Raw genomic sequence first — 19,913 nt, 5'->3', positions numbered from 1 at the left:
CACTTTACCCTGGCCTTCGACACCTGAGATGTGTATTTTTAGGGCTTACCCTATTTTTTGTGTAGGATGTTTTTAACTGGTTTTAATTATGTGTTTTAAAATTGTTGTAACCTATCCTGGGACATCTGAGTGAAGCGTGGATAATAATAATAGTAATGATAATAATGATGATGAAGATGATGATGATGATGAAGATAATAAATAGGCCAGAAAGACATGACACCAATCTCAAAATCCTTTGGAAGCAAGTCTCTCAAGGCATGACACAATGACAGCAGAGAGATGAGCAAACCTTGGTTAATTGCATACCCTTCATATACTGGAAGGGCATGTTCACAAGCAACACATACACACACGTTAACACACCTCCCACCAGCTATGCATTTGACAAGTATGAGAACTGACTTTATACATGTATGTGCGTAGAGCATCTCCATGTGTGGGGTGGATGCTGGGTCAATCAGAATCCCTCCTTGAATGAAGAGTTCTATGCACATATGCCAGTACACATGCTGGGCCCATTCTCACATTAACACCTCTGTGGCCAGCCGGCAAGGTGGCATAGGCGTAATCAGTGGAGGGTGGCAGAAGCCCGTGTAACTCTGCAATCCCCACATGCATTCTTTAATGCATTAGAGGTTAGTCTGAACCCCCCTGAGGTTAGGATGTTAAGTCCAGTATTGCAGAACTCTTGAGTCCTGTTCAGGTGGTCCTCACATGTTCCCCATCACAAGAGAAGGAAAGCACAGACACACTTGCTAGCCCTGCCCCTTCTCTTGCATTCCTAACCACCAAGCCTTACTGCCTTTCATGCATTGGGACTGAGTGTCTGCAATGGAGAGCTTGCTCTATGCATGTAGAATCCTGGTGCAATTTAGAACCCTTTCTGTGCCGAGTTTGTAATTTGGATTGATGTGCTTCTGTAGAAGGACGATGGTGGGTTCTTCTCATTTTTGTTCCTCCATTAATGTGAATGACGGTAAATTTGTTTTACTAGAAGCCAAATTGTTGTTTTTAAAGCCTGCACAAGAGCTTCCATGATCATAGTTAACAGGCAACAATAAATCTTACATCTTGGACTAAGGGCACACAGGAAGTGTGTGGGCAGACAGTTTCTGGATATAAAAATTGTGAAGGGTAATATAAAACCTTGTTATTCAAGTTTGAGAAGATAACAATCTAAGGTGTCATGGGTAGGTTTTTGTAAGCTGAAATGAGGGTACTGAAGATAAATAATGTTGTGCGATAAAGATGCAAGGAGCTCATCTAATTGTATACCTAATGATTATTCCAGAAGTCCAAAGATATCCGATTAAACAGAAGCAGACCATTAAACTAGACACAGTAGATTGATATGTGTGCTAGTTGACCATCAGCTGTTGTATAGCAGATTGCTTCTTAATAGGATGATCAGCTGATGGGGGTTAATAACAGGTGATACTCTAGATCAGCCTTTCCCAACCAGTGTGCCTCCAGATGTTGTTGGACCACAACTCCCATCAACCTCAGCCATTGGAAATGGTGGCTGAGTCTGATGGGAGTTGTGGTCCAATCTGGAGGCACACTGGTTGGGAAAGGCTGCTCTAGATAGCTGGGAATGTTACCTAGCTTTTGGAGTGAGATACCTTCCAGAGCTTGAAGAAGATGATGCTCCTCCAGTTATAGGCAGAAGGTCGGGAGACAGGGAAAATAGCATTCTCAGTGAAATCAGAGTGGGATGTTGTTTCCTTGGAGAGGAAGAATCAGTGGGCCATGTAGTGGAGCAGAAGAGCCGCTTCTGATACCAGTGTTACTGAAGCTTACCTGGATGGGGATGGGGCAAAGAAGATATGAGAGACTTGTTTATCAGCAGTTACAAGGGGTCAGGGCTGGCCCAGAAGCCCAGCTGCAGAGCACCCAGCTGGAGGTAGTCGAGAAAATGATGGATGTGCACTTGATGGGCTTGGACTGTGGAGTATAACAAACAAAAGCTGAGAATCAACAAGGTTTGTCTGACCTGAAGCCTTCCAATGAATATGAGTGTGCAAAACTGGATGAACACAACCCCAGGAGTTGGAAAATTACTTGGGAGAGAAAGTGCAGGCCATGCAGGAAGCAAGTGTCTTTAGGCTGAGCACTTACATAACATCACCAAAAAAGAGGATACACGAGGTTGCAGATTTGCATAACATTACAGCACAAAATGATTAAAATGACTGGCTGAGGTTATATGATGCTGTACTGAGCAACTGTTATTCCACGCTTTCCAGCGTATTTTCCTGTCACCTTCCTTACTGTAAAAAGTCTGGTGATTTTTGTTTGTTTTGGAAGTAGGTTTGTTGTGCAAGCGTGCCAAATCCAATGTAACTACCCAATGTGAATTTGCCAGTATACAATTGAATCCTACTGGCAAAATAGCAACATGCTGGAAATGGGTGCTCTTCAAACTAGCTAAGTAATGGGGAGGGGGTTGGGGAGGGGCTGAGAAATTCTAATTTGTTTTTGTGAGGAGCAAGAATGAAACTGGGTTCCTGGAGGGATTATATTTCTGTAAACAAGCTTGTGCCTGTCAGTGAGGCAATTGCATGTGTTGGTAATAGTGATGATGTGAACAGAACAGAACAGAACAGAATTGTTGTAAACCGCCCAGAGAGCTTCGGCTATGGGGCAGTACATAAATGCAATAGAAATTAACAAATAAATAAATAAACTCACAAAAAGGGTTATTATTATTATTTTGGTTTGGAGGAATAAAAAGATTTGTTGGTAATATGTGAAGAATGAATGATAAGTCACCTTGTATGTTTTTCATTTTGTTGTCTTGTTAACCTGCCTAATTGCCTTTCCCTCAAGCAACTTGCAATAAGCCTTTTCAGCAATCTTGGCATGGTAGCCCATTCTTTTTTCTGGAAGGAGCTAGTGGTACGGCAGCTGACTGAGGCTGACTGTCCCTTGGCTAAAAATCCACATCTTTGCTCTTCGATATGCCAGTAGTTTGATAGTGAACAAATTGGCTCTGACCAGCTCATCTGCAGAGATCTTAATGTGCATTTCCTGAATCAAAACATTATTTATTAGGCCCTACCAACTGCTAAATGTGGAGACGTTCCAGGGGCAACACTGTGGGCCCTGGGTTTTTTGGTTGTGAGAGAGCCAGAGACACATGGAAGTTTTATAAGGCTTGCTTTATTTGTACATATACAAGCAGAATATAATGGAAGCAAACTGTTCTGCCTATTAATGCATAGAAAGAATAAAGCATAAAACTACTGAACACGATTACAAAGCTTACATCCCTATTGTTGCTTGGAACCTCCTCATGATGTATTGCCAATCTGCGGAAGAATCTAGATGTAATCAAGGAGCTTAGGAGTGGCATGTGCATGACCTCTGTCCCATAATTCATGTCTCATACCCCTGAGTTATTGGGGTGCTGATTGCTTTGCACACTGTAATTGCAATGTATTGAAGTTTAGAAAGCCCAAAGCACAGGCTTTTTGACATGATTACAAGAAGATGAGAAAAGAAATGCTTCACTCTGTGTTCAAAAACAGCACTTTGGGGAAAAATTATTCAGTTAACCAAAACAATGCAGCTTGTCCCACGCTTCTGCTCTGTCAGGTAGGACTGTGTATAGCTTTCTCAAGTTTTGAAGGGGCAGTGAGCTAATTGGCTTGCAAATGTTCTCACTTGGCTTATGTAAACAAAGCACTTGATAGTCTAAACAAAGCACTTATGCCCATTAGCTCATTTAAGGGAGGGCATGAGCAACGTCTGAGAATAAACACCACGGCTGTATGTCCAAGGCCAAGTTGTATAAGAAGAAGGTAAACAAAATCACCTGAGGGGGAAACCAGCAACCTAGATGATGGGAAGATAATGTTCTCACAGGTATAGGGTGCCCCCTCCCAGAGGGTATTTCAGGTATAAATAAGGAAACCCTAGATTGGGGCAATTAAGCCTCCAGGGGGTAACACAGCCTCAAAGTACCATCAAGAAGATGGAAGAAGACTCAACCCTTCCCAGGCAAGAAGTCTCATCGTGCTGTTGGGAGGTTTCCAGCCAATGAGGAGAGTAAGACCGGGGGGGGGGGGAGAGAGAGGCAGAGACCTGCTAGCTATTAGTTTTGTTTTAGTGTTTTATGACTTGCACATGATAGCCTAAATGCTGACAGCCTAAATCTAAACAGCTTGCTCCAATAAACACTTTAACCTCTTCACCACCAGTGTGTTCATTGTTCTTTTGAAATTTTGAACTACATTGTCTTGTGTCTACCCAGGGCAAGGCATTTAGCAATACACATGGCCAGTATGCGGCACCATCTGTATAGCCTAGATCTGCACTGAGGTTCCCTCTTCCTGAGGAGATGTCCCTCCAATCATCTGGAGCCCCTCAGAACCACAGCTTGGAAAAGTTACTTTTTTGAACTACAACTCCCATCAGCCTCAGCCAGCATGGCCACTGGATTGGGCTGATGGGAGTTGTAGTTCAAAAAAGTAACTTTTCCAAGCTCTGCTCAGAACAGTGAGGGACAAACTCCTCTGAGGTCTGGTGCATAGACTCTTCTGGTCTATGCTGAGGTTCCTTAAGAAGCAGAGCTTCCTACCTCTGTATATAATGTTCTTAATCTCATAGACCAAAATGCATTTTCCCAAAATCTGCCGACAAAGCTGATCACCTGCTATTTGGATTACAATCTACTGGCCTGACAATGTTTTCTTGCACAGATAAGGGATGCAGTGGGCAAGAAGCCAATGTAGACTCCTTTTAACAGGTGGCTGGCCTTGAGAAGACTCCAAGAACTATCTCAAGATGCAGGGGCATCACTGGGGCAGTGCGGCAGGTGCGGGCCGCACCGGGTGACACCACCAGACGGGGGTGACACCCAGAGCCGCCCCCCCCCCGCACTGCCTAGGCTCCAACGAGAGCCTTCGCGTGCCGCGCCGGCTGCCTTCCTCGGCTGTTAGAAGGTGGCAGCAGCTGCGGCGGCAGCAGCGAGGTGGCGGTGCGCTCCCAGGCCCTGTTGTTTGGCCACTACTCACACTCTCAGGAGACAAGGTGCTGAGGGCCGCAGCGGGTGACACCAACCCTAGTGACGCCACTGTCAAGATGAATAACATGCTACTCCCATCTTGTATCAGTCTCTGATACTGACATACCTAGCCAATATGTGGGGAAATAATGAAGCTGGGAAATAGCAAAGAAAGAAGCAGAAAGAGCATGGCATGACTGAAAAAACATGGCTGATCACTAAAAGATTCAGGCAAGCTGGGCATGGAAGGAGGAAGGGCAATCATACCACACTAACTCCTCGATATCACAATGGTTTTCCACATATTCTAGTACACAAACAGGAGCTCTAATTCAGGGTTCAAGCAATGCATTAGTGTAAAATGGGGAAAACCCGGCTAGGACTGCCTTTGATGTGATCTGCTGTGTCCACCATCTTTATGATGAATGTGGACATCTGCAAAAATGAAGCTTCATGTGTACAGATGTACAACAACAACAAAACACTCTGTGCAGACATCCACAGCAATGTATTGACGTCAGGGAGGCAAGGCTGGCAGGGTGCATGATGTTCGTTAGCACATCTTTGCTCATACAATGTGTGCATGAATTTATACCCAATTGTATAATTGGATAAGGAAAGAGAGATAACGATGGGAAAGTGGGTTTTAATTGTACATTAAATCCAATATTAGGTAAGTCAGAAAGTAAAAGGTATACAAGAGTCAGAGTATCACATTTAAGGATTTTTTTAAAAAAAAAGTATAAGTGAATGGGAGGATTTGGTAAGGAAGAGAAGGTTTGAGAAAGGAAGAACCCAGCTGACTGTGAAAATGACGAGTAATTTAACTGATAACAAAGATAACAGTTGCCAGCATTATTCTTGTTCTTGGCTTGTGGACATGTATATACAAGTATTTAAAGTAACACTTGCTCAACAATTTGCTTTTAATAATGTTATTTGTTATTTAATTTTGAGAACTGCTATTTAATTTTGAGAATTGCATTATTTTATTGATGTATTATGTTCTATTGATGTATTGTTATGTTCATGTTTTTTGTAAACCGCCTTGAGGGCCTTTTGGCCATAAGGCGGGGTATAAATTTAATAAATAATAAATAAATAATTTTCTTTTTTAGCCATTGGCAAATCAAGCTGTTGTTTGGATGGAGAAGAGAGAGAGAATACACAACAATCTTCTCTTGCACAAGGGCAGGAGAAATAAATGGGTGTTGTATAATTGTACAGATGAATCTCAGAGAGCCCCTTTTTTTAGCTGGGGCCTTGAGCAGGAAAAAAAGACAAGTTAAAGACATACAGATGTTTTCAAGCAGCATAGCAAAGAAATAAATATGAGTGGGTCCTAAGGGCTTGCTTCTGGTAAATTCTGAACATATTTGGTTTTTATCAAATCTTCATGCATAGCCCTTGGTGGCCTCTGGAGTTTGGATGATTCAGGGGTTGCTCACTCAGCTAAGGGCCAAGCTAGACGAAATGATGGTGATCTATCAGAAGATTGTCCAACTCTCAAATGCAGTCTTTGAATTGGATCAGGACTGTAACACTAGGGGAGGGAAGTAAACCTTTCCTTATTTACCAATTTGCCTATAAACTCCCTCTCGGTTACTATTTGCCCAGTTTGGGAAAACTGATTACATAATTTTTCCTCCACAGGACAAATAGCAGCTTGTTATTTAGATGGGGATAATTGTGCGTTGGGAAATATCAACCCCCTCCTCCAGTGATCTGGTACTTACCCAGTTCAATGGCTTTGGTGGCTGGTTTAAAAAGAAATTAAGGCTGCAATCTTAAACACTTATCTACCATTGAAAACAGTGGGACTTGCTTCAAAGCATTAATAGGATCGCACTATAGAAGAGTTGAATGATCTGATTTTGAATCTCCATTGTTTCACCTAGTTTTGTGAGAACCCTGACCAGCAAGTCCCCAAGTCAACTACACACAGCCTCTCATCTTCCTATGCTCTTGTATTAGGGTTTCCCCACCCCTCTCTCATAAAACTGATCTTGCGTATCTGTCACAGAAACCGCATAGTTTCTGTCCTATGCCTAACCCTCTCCTTGCTGCAGTTAAAATATTTGTGAAAATCCCATGACTTCACAGCAGCTCAGCTAATGGCTGGAGGGCATATTGGAGGAGAGGCTCCTGGACAGGGGCAGGTGGTAGCCAATTGTCAGTTTATAATGTATAGTATCAGCATTGGGTTTTGGGGGGCCCTCATGCCCACAGTGGGGTGGGAGAAGGCTGAGGTGAGGGTTGCCCTTCCTGCTTTGTGCCCATCCCTCACAGCACCAGCTTACTATAGGCTTCTCAAGTGTGCACTATTGTGAAAGGGTGTTCCCATCAGTGTTCACTAGGGATAGGGGAGAAATTCAATTCAGTTTGTATTTAAAGCCAAATTGATCAAATTACACATTCTGAAACAAAGAACTGAAACACAGCCATCCTTCAAAATTCATATTTATCCAAATTTTGTGATCCAGTTCTCCAACAATGTTTACAAAAATGTGTGTGAAAGTGACATGCAAAAATGCATTATATTAGAAGTTGCTTGCAAAAATGGGTACATTAGTCAAAACTGGAGACAAAAATGTGTTTATTTGGAGAAATTTGCACTAAAATGCTGGAGAATTTTCATGAGGATATTTCATAAAGATTTCACGAATTTAAGATTGGAAAAATGAGAAACCAAAAGAACTGAAACAGAAAGATCCTTCCATCCCTACTGATCACCATGGCTAGGGCACTGTTACCCACTACCTCTGTCGATCTTGCAGCAGGACCACAGTGTGCGCAGTGTGTTCATTGCCCCAGCAACACATCCATTCCTCTGTTCACACTAAACCTGATGGCCACAACAAGCCTGGTGGTCACCTGCACTAAGTGGCTTGTTTTGAGGAAGCAAGTGGCTTATCATTTATCCATCCACCTTTCTACCATGGATCTGTCCCTTCCTCTTCTTTTACTTTGGCAGGTGAAGCTGAGCTAGCCTGATCATTCCTCCCAACCTCACCCCTAGGCTGATGACCTGTCCCCCACAAGGAAGGGCAACAGCAGGTCCTATCTCCTTGTCCGCCCACTTCCTTGTAGCCCACATCCCTGTCCCCATAACTGGGGCAGGCATTGATGATGGCTGCTCCTCCCCCAGGGGCTCCTACGTCCAATTCAGACCCTTCATGGACCCCAACAGCTGCTGCACTATGCCAACTGCTGGTGCCAGGCTGTTAGATACATGGATGTGCTGTATCTGTAATAAGCATTGGTCCCGTTGGGTGACAAAATGGCTCTATTATATGGTCTCTAACAGCAATCAACCAGTGTGGTGTAGTGGATAGAGCTTCGGACTAGGGCTTGGGTGTGCAAGGCTCAAATCCCTGCTTGGCCATGAAGCTCACTGGGTGATCTTGAGCCAGTCACTGTCCCTCAGCCTAACCTACCTTGCAGGGTTGTTGTGAGGATAAAATGAGGGTGGGGAGGAGAGCACATATGCCACCTTGAGCTCCTTGAAGGAAAGGTGAGATATGAAGGTAATAAAATTAATAAATAAAACAAAAATGAAGCAAAGTCTGCCCCATGCATTCATATTCCACTGTAGTTATTGTGTAAAAGCTATCCTGCAGGTTTGGGTTTATTATTTTTTTTATGGAGAGAGAGACCATAGCTCCCCCCATACACATGTTTTGTACACTTAATCACTGGTATCTTCTAGTTAAAAGGCTTTCTGGTAGCAGAGGCAGGGAAAGGCCTCTTCCTGCTGTCAATGAACATAGGCCATACTGGCCTAGATGGACCAACAGTCTGACTCATTATAAAGCAGCTTCATAGCTCAGTATTTTCAACATTGACTGGCAGCCTCCCTGGAGAGCTGGGGGCTCTTCTGCATGCAAAACAGGTGTTCTGTCACTAAGCTACAGCCCACATAATTCTAAGGACTACCCCATCCAACTGGCTCTTATTCAGTTATTTCTTTATCATCTCTCAAATTTGCAGAGTTGAGATTCAAATTCGGCAGTCAGAATGAATGAATGAATGAATCTTTATTTTTAACCTGCCCTTTCCCCAAAACTGGAACTCAGGGCGGCTTACAAATAAAAACTACACATAGGTAAAAAAACATACAAAAATAAACAATTAAAATAGAATTAAACTATTTACGACATTAAAACCATACACTTAAGATACTAAGACAATTTAAAACATTAAGAATAGGACCATAGAACAATACAATAGACCTTATGAGGCCCTATCTTAAACATCTTCTAGTCCAAAAGCCAGTTGGAATAAAAAAGTCTTTGCCTGCTGATGGAAGGATAGCAAGGAAGGGGCCATTCGTGCTCCCCTAGGAAGAGAGTTCCAGAACGTGGGTGCAGCCACCGAGAAGGCCCTATCTCATGTCCCCACCAATCACGCTTGCGAAGGTGTTGGGACTGAGAGAAGGGCCTCTCCTGAGGATCTCAACGCCCGGGCAGGCTCATATAGGGAGATACGGTCTGACAAATAGCCTGGACCTAGTCCATATAGAGCTTTATAGGTCAAAACCGTTCCTTTTACAAGTCCCACCCATCTTATTCTGAAAGATCAGAGCATCCTGGATCCTTTGCTATGGCTGCTAATTGTATATGTCTCGCTGCTACTTATTAACACAGATTTAGGATGCCAATGCCATACTAAGCACTGTACAGGACAGAATGGCACATAATGCCTGGATCTTATGTATTTATTTTATTTATAACAGTATTTATAAATGGCCATCTCATTACAAAATATCATGGTGGTACACAATAAAATCATAAAAAATCATAAAATTATAAAATACAGAGCAAATGATCATAGAATAATAGAATAGTAGAGTTGGAAGGGGCCTATAAGGCCATCAAGTCCAACCCCCTGCTCAATGCAGGAATCCAAATCAAAGCATTCCCAACAGATAGCTGTCCAGCTGCCTCTTGAATGCCTCCAGTTTCAGAGAGCCCTCTACCTCTTTAGGTAATTGGTTCCATTGTTGTATGGCTCTAACAGTTAGGAAGTTTTTCCTGATGTCCAGCCGAAATCTGGCTTCCTGCAACTTGAGCCCATTATTCCGTGTCCTGCACTCTGGGATGATCCTCTATGTGACAACCTTTCATGTACTTGAAGAGTGCTATCATATCTCCCCTCAGTCTTCTCTTCTCCAGTATGCTCTGCATAATTATAACAGTATACTCTGCATAATTACCACACACACTGCATAATTACCACACATTGCACACATTATTTTTATTTTAAACATTCTTTTTTAATACTGACAAAAGACCACAAACCAAGATCCACAAACCACCTATGCTTTCCTAGAATTACCCACCCCACCTCTAACTCTACCAGTCATGCATATTATAGAATGTGTGTAATATTCATACACTCAACACCCATGAAAAATACCAATCTTCTCTCCACAGCAGTCAGGGATATCAGCAGTGTTCACTGAAAGAAAAAATGGGATCCAATGTGCAGCATTCCCAGAGTGACAAATTCCAGTTTTGTCACTCCAGAAATGCTGCATGTTGGATCTCAGTGTATCAGATCTTCACAGTGCACACACAGCGAATTTTTGAGACTATGTTAATCACTTCCAACAGCCCGTAAAGCTGACAAAGATGACTAGAGTAGAGGTGATTTGCCATTTTTTATTTTTGGAAAAATAATTCTGGCAAGACTTTTGTGCCTTTGATGGCAACATGACAGGCAAAAATCCAACTGGCAAATCTTTCTCCTGGCATGGAGAACCCATCACCTGTTGAATTTCAACCTGCACAGTAGCACTGGAAGCAGTGTTCCTGGAATGGAAAATAGAATGGAATGCAAGAAGCTGCCAACTCCCAGTGCCTTAAATAATAACTGCTGATAAAACTATTATAAGATCTGTTGACATTGTGTGATTTGATATAATTGGTCTCCAGAGTATTTTGTTTGAGTGTGATCCCAACCTTATAGTGGATGAGTGGGTTTTTTTCTTTGCAAAGTGTTAGGTAGCCAATCTCTTTGGCATCACAGCAGAATGTCACTTCAAGGATTGTTTTTTTACACCTGTATGTTAAGTGCTTTACATGTACACTTAGTTAGTTATGCAAATATATGTCTGCAGCCACCCTATATAACACACAGGTACAGGGAGTTGGGTGTACCTGTAGATCCTTGCTTCATGAACACACGGTGGCAAATACCCACTTATCAGTTGGATTTCTGTCTGTTATGTTGCTGTCATATGCACAAGAGTTCTGCCAGAATAAAAAAAGTGGCAAATATAAGTGAAAGAGCTTACTTTCCCTCTTCCATTGGAATATCTCTCAAGGGGAAACCAGCAGAGCAGACCACAGTTTTCAATAATCTACACTGGTATGGTCTCCATTGAAAGGAGTGGACTTGTCTTCATTAGAAATGTTTAAGCAGATGCTGGCTGACTGGCCACTAATCAGGGGTGCGGTAGCAGTGGGCCTCCTTCATCAAAAAGGGGCTGGACAGAAGACCTTTGATGTCTCCTTGAACTCTTAAGATCTTTCTTATTTGCCTTCTTAATATATGAATCAAGGTACCAGTGGGGTGGTTATTAAAAACAGGTACAGGAACATTACTTGATTGTTGTACGCATCCTAACAGAAAGTGGGAATTTGCTCAGAGCGTTTGATATGAAAGTTCACTCTGTGGTCACTAGATCTCTAATGCAGTGATGGGGAGATTGTGGTCCTCTAAATGTTATTGGGATGGCATCTTCCCAGAGCACTGGCCTTGCTGGCTGGGCCTGATGGAAGCTTGTGTCCCATCAACATCTGGAGAGCCAAAGGCTCTCCATCATTGCTCTAATGACTAATTCGCAGAAACATCTCGGGGGCTGCACTCCAATGCACACTTACCAGGGAATTAAGAGACCCCACTGAATCCGCGGGGACTTACTACCGAATAAACATGCATAGGATTGTGCTGCAAACAGCCACCAATCCATAAAGATCGCCTCCGGGCTCCCACTTAACCGGTGGCTGAGGTCTGTGGTTTCTGCTCTTGGCTGTGCGTCTGTTTATAACATGCAGATTAACGCCTGTCTGGCATCAGTTTCCCCGCCCCGTCTGCTCGCTTGATTTTCTTCTCACTTTTAGTAATTCGAAACTGAACGAGAAGTTCGGGGGGGGGGGCTGGCGGGGAGGAGTCTCGTTCCAGGAAAGAGGCACACAGCTTGAAGACGTTGAAATGTTTCTCTGTATGTGCGTCAATACGTGGGCGGAAAGTTTCGGGACCAAAAAGGAAAAAAAGAGTGTTAAAACAACCCTGTAGGTAGGAGAAATGCGGCATTGTGAGTTCAAAGGGAGGGGGGGTCGTCATTGAAAACGTTTGCGCTCGTAGCCGAGCTCTTTGAAGACAAAACGTTTTAACAAAATCTCTTCCCCTCCGTCCGGACTCCGGAGGTGTCCTGGAAATTCTGGGACAACCCCTTTAAATGTAATCTTGGGAGAAGCAGCAGCCAGGCTTCTCTTGAATCCATCAGGACAGAGATGGAGAATCATGTTGCCCGCCAGATGTTGTCGGACTACAACTCCCATCATCCCTGCACGCTCGCCTCGCTGGCTGGGGCTGATGGGTGCTGGAGCCCGACAACGTGGTTAGCCACCCTGCATTAGGGAAACGAGGCTGCGATCCTCACCCTTCCCTGGGGGCAAAGTTCCAATTTGAACTCAGTGGGCCTTACTCCTGAGTAGAATTGATACAGGATGGCCCAATAAAGCAGCCCGTGTGTGTTTAACTTGGGTTGGGCGTTAGCCCCATTGAACGCAGCGGGAGGCTGATTCCCGCGGAAACCTACCTAGGATCGGGTTGCGCGTGATGTGTAAACTTCCCACGGGCACACGCACGCTGCTGCGCCCCTTCCCTCCCGGCTTAACTTTATACCTGTCTTTTTCTCTCCTGCCGTATTCTCCGTGGTTAATATTTAGGGAACTTTTCTGCCCTCCTCCCGGCTTCCCACCCCTTTTCAGGGAGTTTCCAGAGCCTTCCCCACATGACGCGGTATGAGTGCAACTCTTTACCCCATCTCCAGCGTGCCGGCTGCTGCTGCTTTCTTCGGTCCCTTCCCTTCTCTCCCGTAATCAAAGCCCCTGTTCGCGGCGGTGAAGCGGAAACGAGTTGGTGAGAAATGACATACAAAGACAAGGGTTACTTTGTGCGAGTCGTCTCCCGAGCGCTTAGGAGCCCCGACCACAGGGGCAGTCATTCAGTCGCCTGGCTGTCGGCAGCAAGAAGCGAAGGAGAAAGTTTGGAAAAAGAGACCATCCTTCTAAACTGGGGGAGGGGGGAGGAAAGAGAAAGAGATCGATCCTGATTCTAAACAAAGTTTTCTAGGGGGCAGAGAGAAGATCCACACTTGCCTCTCCCTTCACTTAGGGGGGAAAAAAGTAAGGGCATGACTGAAACTTCAGAAGATGATCACATAGTGCAAAGGGAGGGAGGGAGGAAGGGAGGGAGAGAAAGAGGGTTGGTCACTTTCTCCGCGTGCTGCTGGGAAAACGCAGGATAAGTTCTAACTTTGCTTTTCTGTTTTGTTTTTGTGTGTGTGCCGGGTGAGAAGACCATGACACCAGGCAATGGTGGAGGGGAATCTTCTCAAGAGCAGAAGGTGGAAAAAGAAAGGAAGAGGAGGAGGAGGAGGAGGAAGAAGAAGAAAGAGGCATGCCAGACACGAAGGGTGTGTTCCAACTTGCTGGCAGCCTGGCCTGAAGGAGAGCACCCCACTCCTTCCCCAGCCAACAACAGGCTTAAGACAACCAAATACACCACTCTGTCCTTCTTGCCCAAGAACCTGTTTGAGCAGTTCCATCGCCTGGCCAATGTTTACTTTGTCTTCATTGCCCTGCTCAACTTTGTGCCCGCCGTCAATGCCTTCCAGCCTGAGCTGGCTTTGGCCCCCGTCCTCTTCATCCTGGCGGTCACCGCTCTCAAGGACTTGTGGGAAGATTACAGCCGATACCGTTCAGACCAGGAGATCAACCACATGGAGTGTTTGGTCTACTGCAGGTAACAGGAAGCAATAGAAAGCGCTCCTCACCGCTCCTGGTGGTGGCAATAGTGGAGTGTACAACTTGGAAGGGTGGGCGGACCACCATCTGGGGGATGTTGTGCTTGTGGGCCTCAGCAGCTCAGAGGGAGCTGAAAGGGAAAGTGATGAGAAAATGGGGTGCTCTATCGTTGTGACAAATGATGGTTTATCTCTTTCCCCTCCACCACCACCACCACCACTAATTGTTGAAAAGCTTATATTCCCTTTGAACACATACAGCTACCCCAACTATCCATCCCCTGCGGCACACAAGCAGTTTGTGTGTCGCAACCTCTTTCTGAGTTTCCCTTTCCTTTGCCACAACGAAAGCATGGCAAAAGAGAGATTTGTTACTACCCGATGCTTTTTCTTGCCTGGACAGCTGTCATCTGATTAATTACCTTTTCTTTGCATTTTTTTATACATGTCCTGCTCCTCCCCCTTTGCCCACGCACATACATTTGTCATCGCCCGCTTCCTATAAAATGACACAGTATTGCCTTTATTCCATATGGCTCTTTGTTGTGGAAGGGTGTCCCCCCCCCCCTTGAAGTGTTGGTTGAAGGTTTGAGCAGTTCTGTAGTTTGGTGGTACTATGTATGTAAGCTTTTGGGGTGAGTTGGCCTGATTTACAGGTGGTCCCTAGGGAGTCAATCCCACTGAGCACAGTGAGGCTTCCCCCCCCCAGTAAATATGCTTTGGATTGCACTGTTTTGGCTTGGACGGAAGCCTGTGAATCTCAATGTATGCACAAGCTCACCGATGCAAGCCTTTGTTGATGTGGTGGAGAAGGACCGTAGCTCAATGGAAGAGCACCTGCTGTTCATGCAGAGGGCCCTAGGGTCAACCTCTAGCATCTCCCAAGTAGGGCTGGGAATGTTCCCTGTCTGAAACTTTTGGGAGTCCCTGCCAGTCAGTGTACACTATATTGAGCTAAATGGATTAAGGATCTGACTTGGTGTAAGGCAACTTCCAATGTTAAGTTTCATTGACTCAATGTGTAAGAAGTGCAGAAATGCAGCATTACATTGTGCATTCCCCCAAGCGTATTGTGTCCTTGACTGACCTCTTCAGTTATATACCCTCGGTTACCTCATTTTATCTGAAATTGTTAATGTTCCTAAAATAGTTTCCTTACTGATTTTGGAAATAGGAAAATCAATGTTCAATCCATCATGAACTTTTAATGTTATTTATGTATGATTTCCATAGCACTATTTGATTGACTTTAAATTACCTAACCAATTACTATATTATTAAACTGTTGGGATGCAGGGAGCCCTATAGCTCTGTTGTCAGTGCAATCTCGTGTGATATGAAATTAATTTTATTCCTGAATATGAAATGTGTTGTTCTGTTCATACATCTTTAAGATTACTTCAGTACAGAAAATGGTTATATTTATAGCAGTGCAGTAATTCTGCCCTAGTAATTTGAAACCTCATTACAGCAATATGCAGTTAAATCTTTACTGACCAGACAGACAAGGATAGAGATTCCTATTTTTTCAATTATAGGGTGTATGGCTTGGGGAGATGTGAATTAGTGCAGTTTTGCTGCATTTGCCTCTCTTAAGTGCCAATTCATATGTGCACGCACATCTCTTGATGTTGCTTCATTTAATGACTTGTAGGCGAACACATGGACAGAGAAGACTTCATTGGAAAGCATTGGCCTGATGCACACATTAGATCCCTGGACCTAATCAACCATGAATTGTTGGCTATGAATACACTGAGTGTCTGTGCATTCCATTCTCCTTGTTTCCTTTTTGGGCTCAGATTAACAGAAAGCTTCCTGATTTATAAAACCACAGTTTGCTCTGAATTGAGGAAACTGTGGTTTGAGCACTCTGTACAAGCCAGAGTTGCAAACTATACTTTGAAAGGATGCTAAAGCTCTGTCTGTGGTGTTTAAATAGTATGTGTGAGAAAGCCATCGCAAATAATCACTGGTTTGCGGCCATTGAATGGCAAACATGCATGTACAAACCCTAAGGATCTGAGGTGGTAGTGTTGTGCTAAGCTGCTTTTAATCAAAGCTGTCTAATTTTTATATATGGGTGTCATTGCCCACTCTCTGTTTAGCTTTTAAGAATGGGTGTTTTTGCCTTTTTCTGTCCTCTCTCTTTTTTGAATAAATTGTCAAAATGTAAATACATAGCAGTGCTCAAATTAATAGTGAGATGGTAGCTTGGCCTTTAAAGAAATGCATGAGCCTCATCCCTGATTTCTGATATCCTTCTAAAAATGGTTAGATGGTCAGTGGGCTGGGCCCCCATAAAACCTGAGCACTGATTCATAGTGTCATTTCTGCAACTTAACTGAAATTGTAGTAAATTAATAGAGCAACAGTGGATAACACTTGTGAATTTTGTCTAATGCGAAGCTTAGAGATGTACACGGTATTGGTAGTGATTCATGGAAACTATTTAATCTGATGTATTGGAACTTAAAAGTACTTCCATCACAGTTATTTTAATTGGAATACTAGTTGATACCAATTTATGCAGTTGGCAAATAGCTTCTGTAGCTTTAAAAAAAAAATTACGGTGGTATTCAACTAAATAATTGTGCTAGCACAAGGGCAAGTGCTAGCACAAGAGGATTTCCCCCCCAGCATGCACCTTGCCCCATCCCCATATCTGCTCCAGAAGGTTGGGGAAAACCGCAGAACAGGGACTTGTGGGGAGAAGAGAGAGGAAGAACATTCCATTGTGCAATAAGAAATCTTTGTGCTGACAAAACGAAACAATTTGCTTAGAGTTACATTGAATGCAACCCTTAGATTCTTAGAGATTTAGCAGGTTCACCACCACTCCGTTGCTCAAAGTCCAGGTAGGAGTAGCAAGGGGAATTCATGGGTAATCCACAGATCATGGGTGGTCTCAAATATTCATTGATGTAGAATAACTGATTGTTGATTGAAGTTATTTGAAGTTACACATTTCTACCTTGCTCAGTTCAGACTTGATGGAAACCTGACTTTAAGGTTCAGGATCAGGCTGTGTGGTTGGCCGTGTCTTCCCCTTGCTTCTCCTGCTGATTTTGACATCTCATCAACTTTAATCAGTGTGATAACGTTGAGAACCCAGCTTTAGTGAAATTCCTCTATGCTCCAGAAAGTTACTGGAAGTATAACTCAAGTGGTTTAGCAAGACAACTAGGTACATTAGCCAGTAACAACAGGCTCCGGGGTATTCCCATAGAAAAAAAAGGTTTTATTTTACTTTCATGAAGTTTCTTATATGGAAATTCACAGTGTGGAGAGATTTTTGGGAGTGACAGCAGTAACTCCCTGGGTGTGTACAGGGATCTGTTTTTAAACCATGACAGCTATCCCTAAAGAGATATAATGTCCTTCGGACAGTTGTGGGATATACATGAGCAAGTTTCATAGCATATTGGAGGCACCTATAGAAGATGCCATTTCTGTAGTACGTTTAGATTCTGTCTGATTTTTAAAAAATGGAATAATAAAAAAGCATAAAGCATGAACAAAAGAAGGACTTTTCAAAGTGTTGTGCCAACCTTAGTAAAAGCGTGCATTTGTCTTAACTAATTCTGATAAAAGAGCCCAAGGGCGTAAAAGCAGAGCTTGGAAAAGTTACTTTTTTGAACTACAACTCCCATCAGCCCCAGCCAGCATTGCCACTGGATAGGGCTGATGGGAGTTGTAGTTCAAAAAAGTAACTTTTCCAAGCTCTGCGTACAGGCAGGTATGTAGCAGCTGGCTTCATATTCTTGGGTGTGCCAATAGATAGCACAGGGTGTGCTGAAAGTTTGGCCAGATATAACACGAGAGGGTGGCAAAAAGTGAGAATAAAAGAACTTGGAAGTCAAGCATACTTGGCTGGAAGAAAAAAAGTTCCTCTCGGAACGTGCCTCTTTTTGTCATGCCTGGTTTATAATACGCAGCGAAGTAAGAAGGAGCAGTGGGACATGTTGTATTTTGAGTCAGTGATGCTGGTAGCTTAGAAACTGTGGTCTAAGCTAAGTATCAAATCGAAGGCCACAAGATGCCCAACTCCTAGAGTTCTCACCTACCTTGCAAGGTGGGGAAAGTGCTGTTGTGCTCAGATTCTGCATGTGGGCTTCCCACGGCATCTGGTCAGCCACTGGGAGAACAGAGTTCTGGACTAGATGGGCCTTTGATCTGATTCAGCAGGGCTCTTCTTATATTCTTGTGTTCCTTCAGCAAAAGTCTTTGGACACCTCTAGTTGCTGTTGCTTTTTACATAGACCCTGGCCTCTTTCCTCTTAGTTAGAAGTCAGTGTTTTTCCACCCTTGCCAGACATCACCGCCCAGGCTCCGAGTCATAACAACGCAAGAAGGGAGTTCATCCAAGTAAGCACTTAACTGTAGAGTTCCCAGCAAATCCCGTTATTGATTTCATGGTTTCACATGGATGTTATCCAATAGTGCTGGAAGGTCTAAAAAAAAAATGGAGAGGAGTGGGGAAAAGCAATGATTTCACATCTCTAGTTGAGGTGATATTCCAAAGTTGTGGCTGTTTGGCCCCCCTCTGGCTCTGGCACTTAAAACGATTTTGAACATTAGTAATTAGAGAGGCCATCATGTGAAATCTTCTTACAAACTTGTTTACAGAATAGGTGCTGCTCAATGTAAAAATAAAGGAAGGGCACTCAGTAGGTAGCAACAAATAACTGAAATGAAATGATCGAGGGCCCTCTTACTTAGCCAAGTAGATTTGTTCCAAATTTTGGGAGAACCGTCGCCATAAGTCGGAATCAACTTGAAGACAGTACATTTACATTTATAAGTTGGAGAGGTGGTCTGTGGTTTACACGGCATATATCCTAATATCTCAAGCAATTAGAGGGACCATTGATTCTGAGACTAGATTGAGAGATAGCAGGATAACAGCAGTGGCAAGAATACTTCCTAAACAGTGGCTGTTTGACAGACATACAGAGGATTGTAGTCATGAGATACTGGTTTGGGAATTCTAGACCCAGGCAGTTTGGAAAAGGAAGGCCTAAATATTTGGCCCTCAGGTGTGCACATATTTTAAACGAGTCTTTCTACAAGTCACAAATTCAAAACAGTTTCCTCTTACCCCCAGCTTAGTGTTTTGAATCATGAGTAGCTGACATGGTCCCCTGCAGATATTGCTAGACTCCTTGAATATTAGCAATGCTGGATGGGGTTGATGAAAGTTGCAGTCCCATGATATCTGAAAGCCACTGTGTTGGCTATAGCTTGCTTTGAATCTTTGCACCCAAAATAGTCTGAAACCAGGATGGCCAATTTAGCTCCCCCAGTTGCAGACAAGGAAGGGGCTGGCTTGTGCAGCTGTGGCAAGCTGAGCAGGCCTTACCCAGCTGGGGAGGACTAGCCTCAGAGGGAGGCAATGGTAAACCCCTTCTGAATACCGCTTACCATGAAAACCCTATTCATAGGGTCGCCATAAGTTGGATCGACTTGAAGGCAGTCCAGTCAGTCAGTCTGGTTGCATCCATGCCTGTCCAACATACATATGGAGATACTGGTTGCAAACCTTTCTCCAGCATGTGTAGCAACAATGTAATTTGTTAGTATTGTTATATGCAAAGCTGGCTGTATCACCACAGAGAAGGGCTGTTGATGTAAAGCATCTCTGCATCTCCCAGTGGGAGAACTCTTGTATGCAACACCGGTTTTAGAATCAGTAATCTGCATTGAGCATTGTGTGAATTGGCTTGGCAAATTGTATGTGCACCATTTGCTAAGGTGGTGTTAGTTTAGATCAGGAATGGCTAACCTGTGGCCCTCCAGATGTTATTTATTTATTTTAATTTATTTTATTGCATTTATTCCCCACTTTCTTTCATCAAGGGACCC

At 43.6% G+C, this 19,913-nt stretch overlaps 1 protein-coding gene and 1 long non-coding RNA gene across 7 annotated transcripts in view; one reads left to right on the top strand and one right to left on the bottom strand.

Annotated features, from left to right (window-relative positions):
* Positions 1–9,184: 9,184 nt before the first annotated feature.
* LOC133384954 (uncharacterized) lies at positions 9,185–18,289 on the bottom strand. 2 transcript variants are annotated; one of them, XR_009762731.1, is made up of 4 exons: positions 18,116–18,289; positions 13,063–14,179; positions 11,899–12,237; positions 9,185–10,191 (listed from the first exon to the last, which is right to left on the bottom strand). It is a non-coding gene; the product is annotated as an uncharacterized LOC133384954 (long non-coding RNA). The 2 variants fall into 2 exon arrangements; XR_009762730.1 differs by having other exon boundaries at positions 11,899–14,179.
* ATP10A (ATPase phospholipid transporting 10A (putative)) overlaps positions 12,200–19,913 on the top strand; it is a 179,237-nt gene continuing 171,523 nt past the window's right edge. The window contains exons 1-3 of one of the 5 annotated variants that reach the window (XM_061626944.1): positions 12,200–12,313; positions 13,012–13,162; positions 13,602–14,047. In XM_061626944.1, coding sequence (XP_061482928.1) covers positions 13,605–14,047 — 443 coding nt within the window. In that variant the 5' untranslated portion in view covers positions 12,200–12,313; positions 13,012–13,162; positions 13,602–13,604. The remainder of the gene's footprint in view (positions 12,314–13,011; positions 13,163–13,601; positions 14,048–19,913) is intronic. The other 4 variants (XM_061626940.1, XM_061626939.1, XM_061626943.1 and 1 more) reach the window with 4 other exon arrangements.

The sequence above is a fragment of the Rhineura floridana genome, chromosome 5 (assembly GCF_030035675.1).
Source record: "Rhineura floridana isolate rRhiFlo1 chromosome 5, rRhiFlo1.hap2, whole genome shotgun sequence".
Taxonomy (NCBI): Eukaryota; Metazoa; Chordata; class Lepidosauria; order Squamata; family Rhineuridae; genus Rhineura; species Rhineura floridana.
The sequence above is the reverse complement of the archived record's forward strand: the minus strand, read 5'-3'. Positions and strand labels throughout refer to the sequence as shown.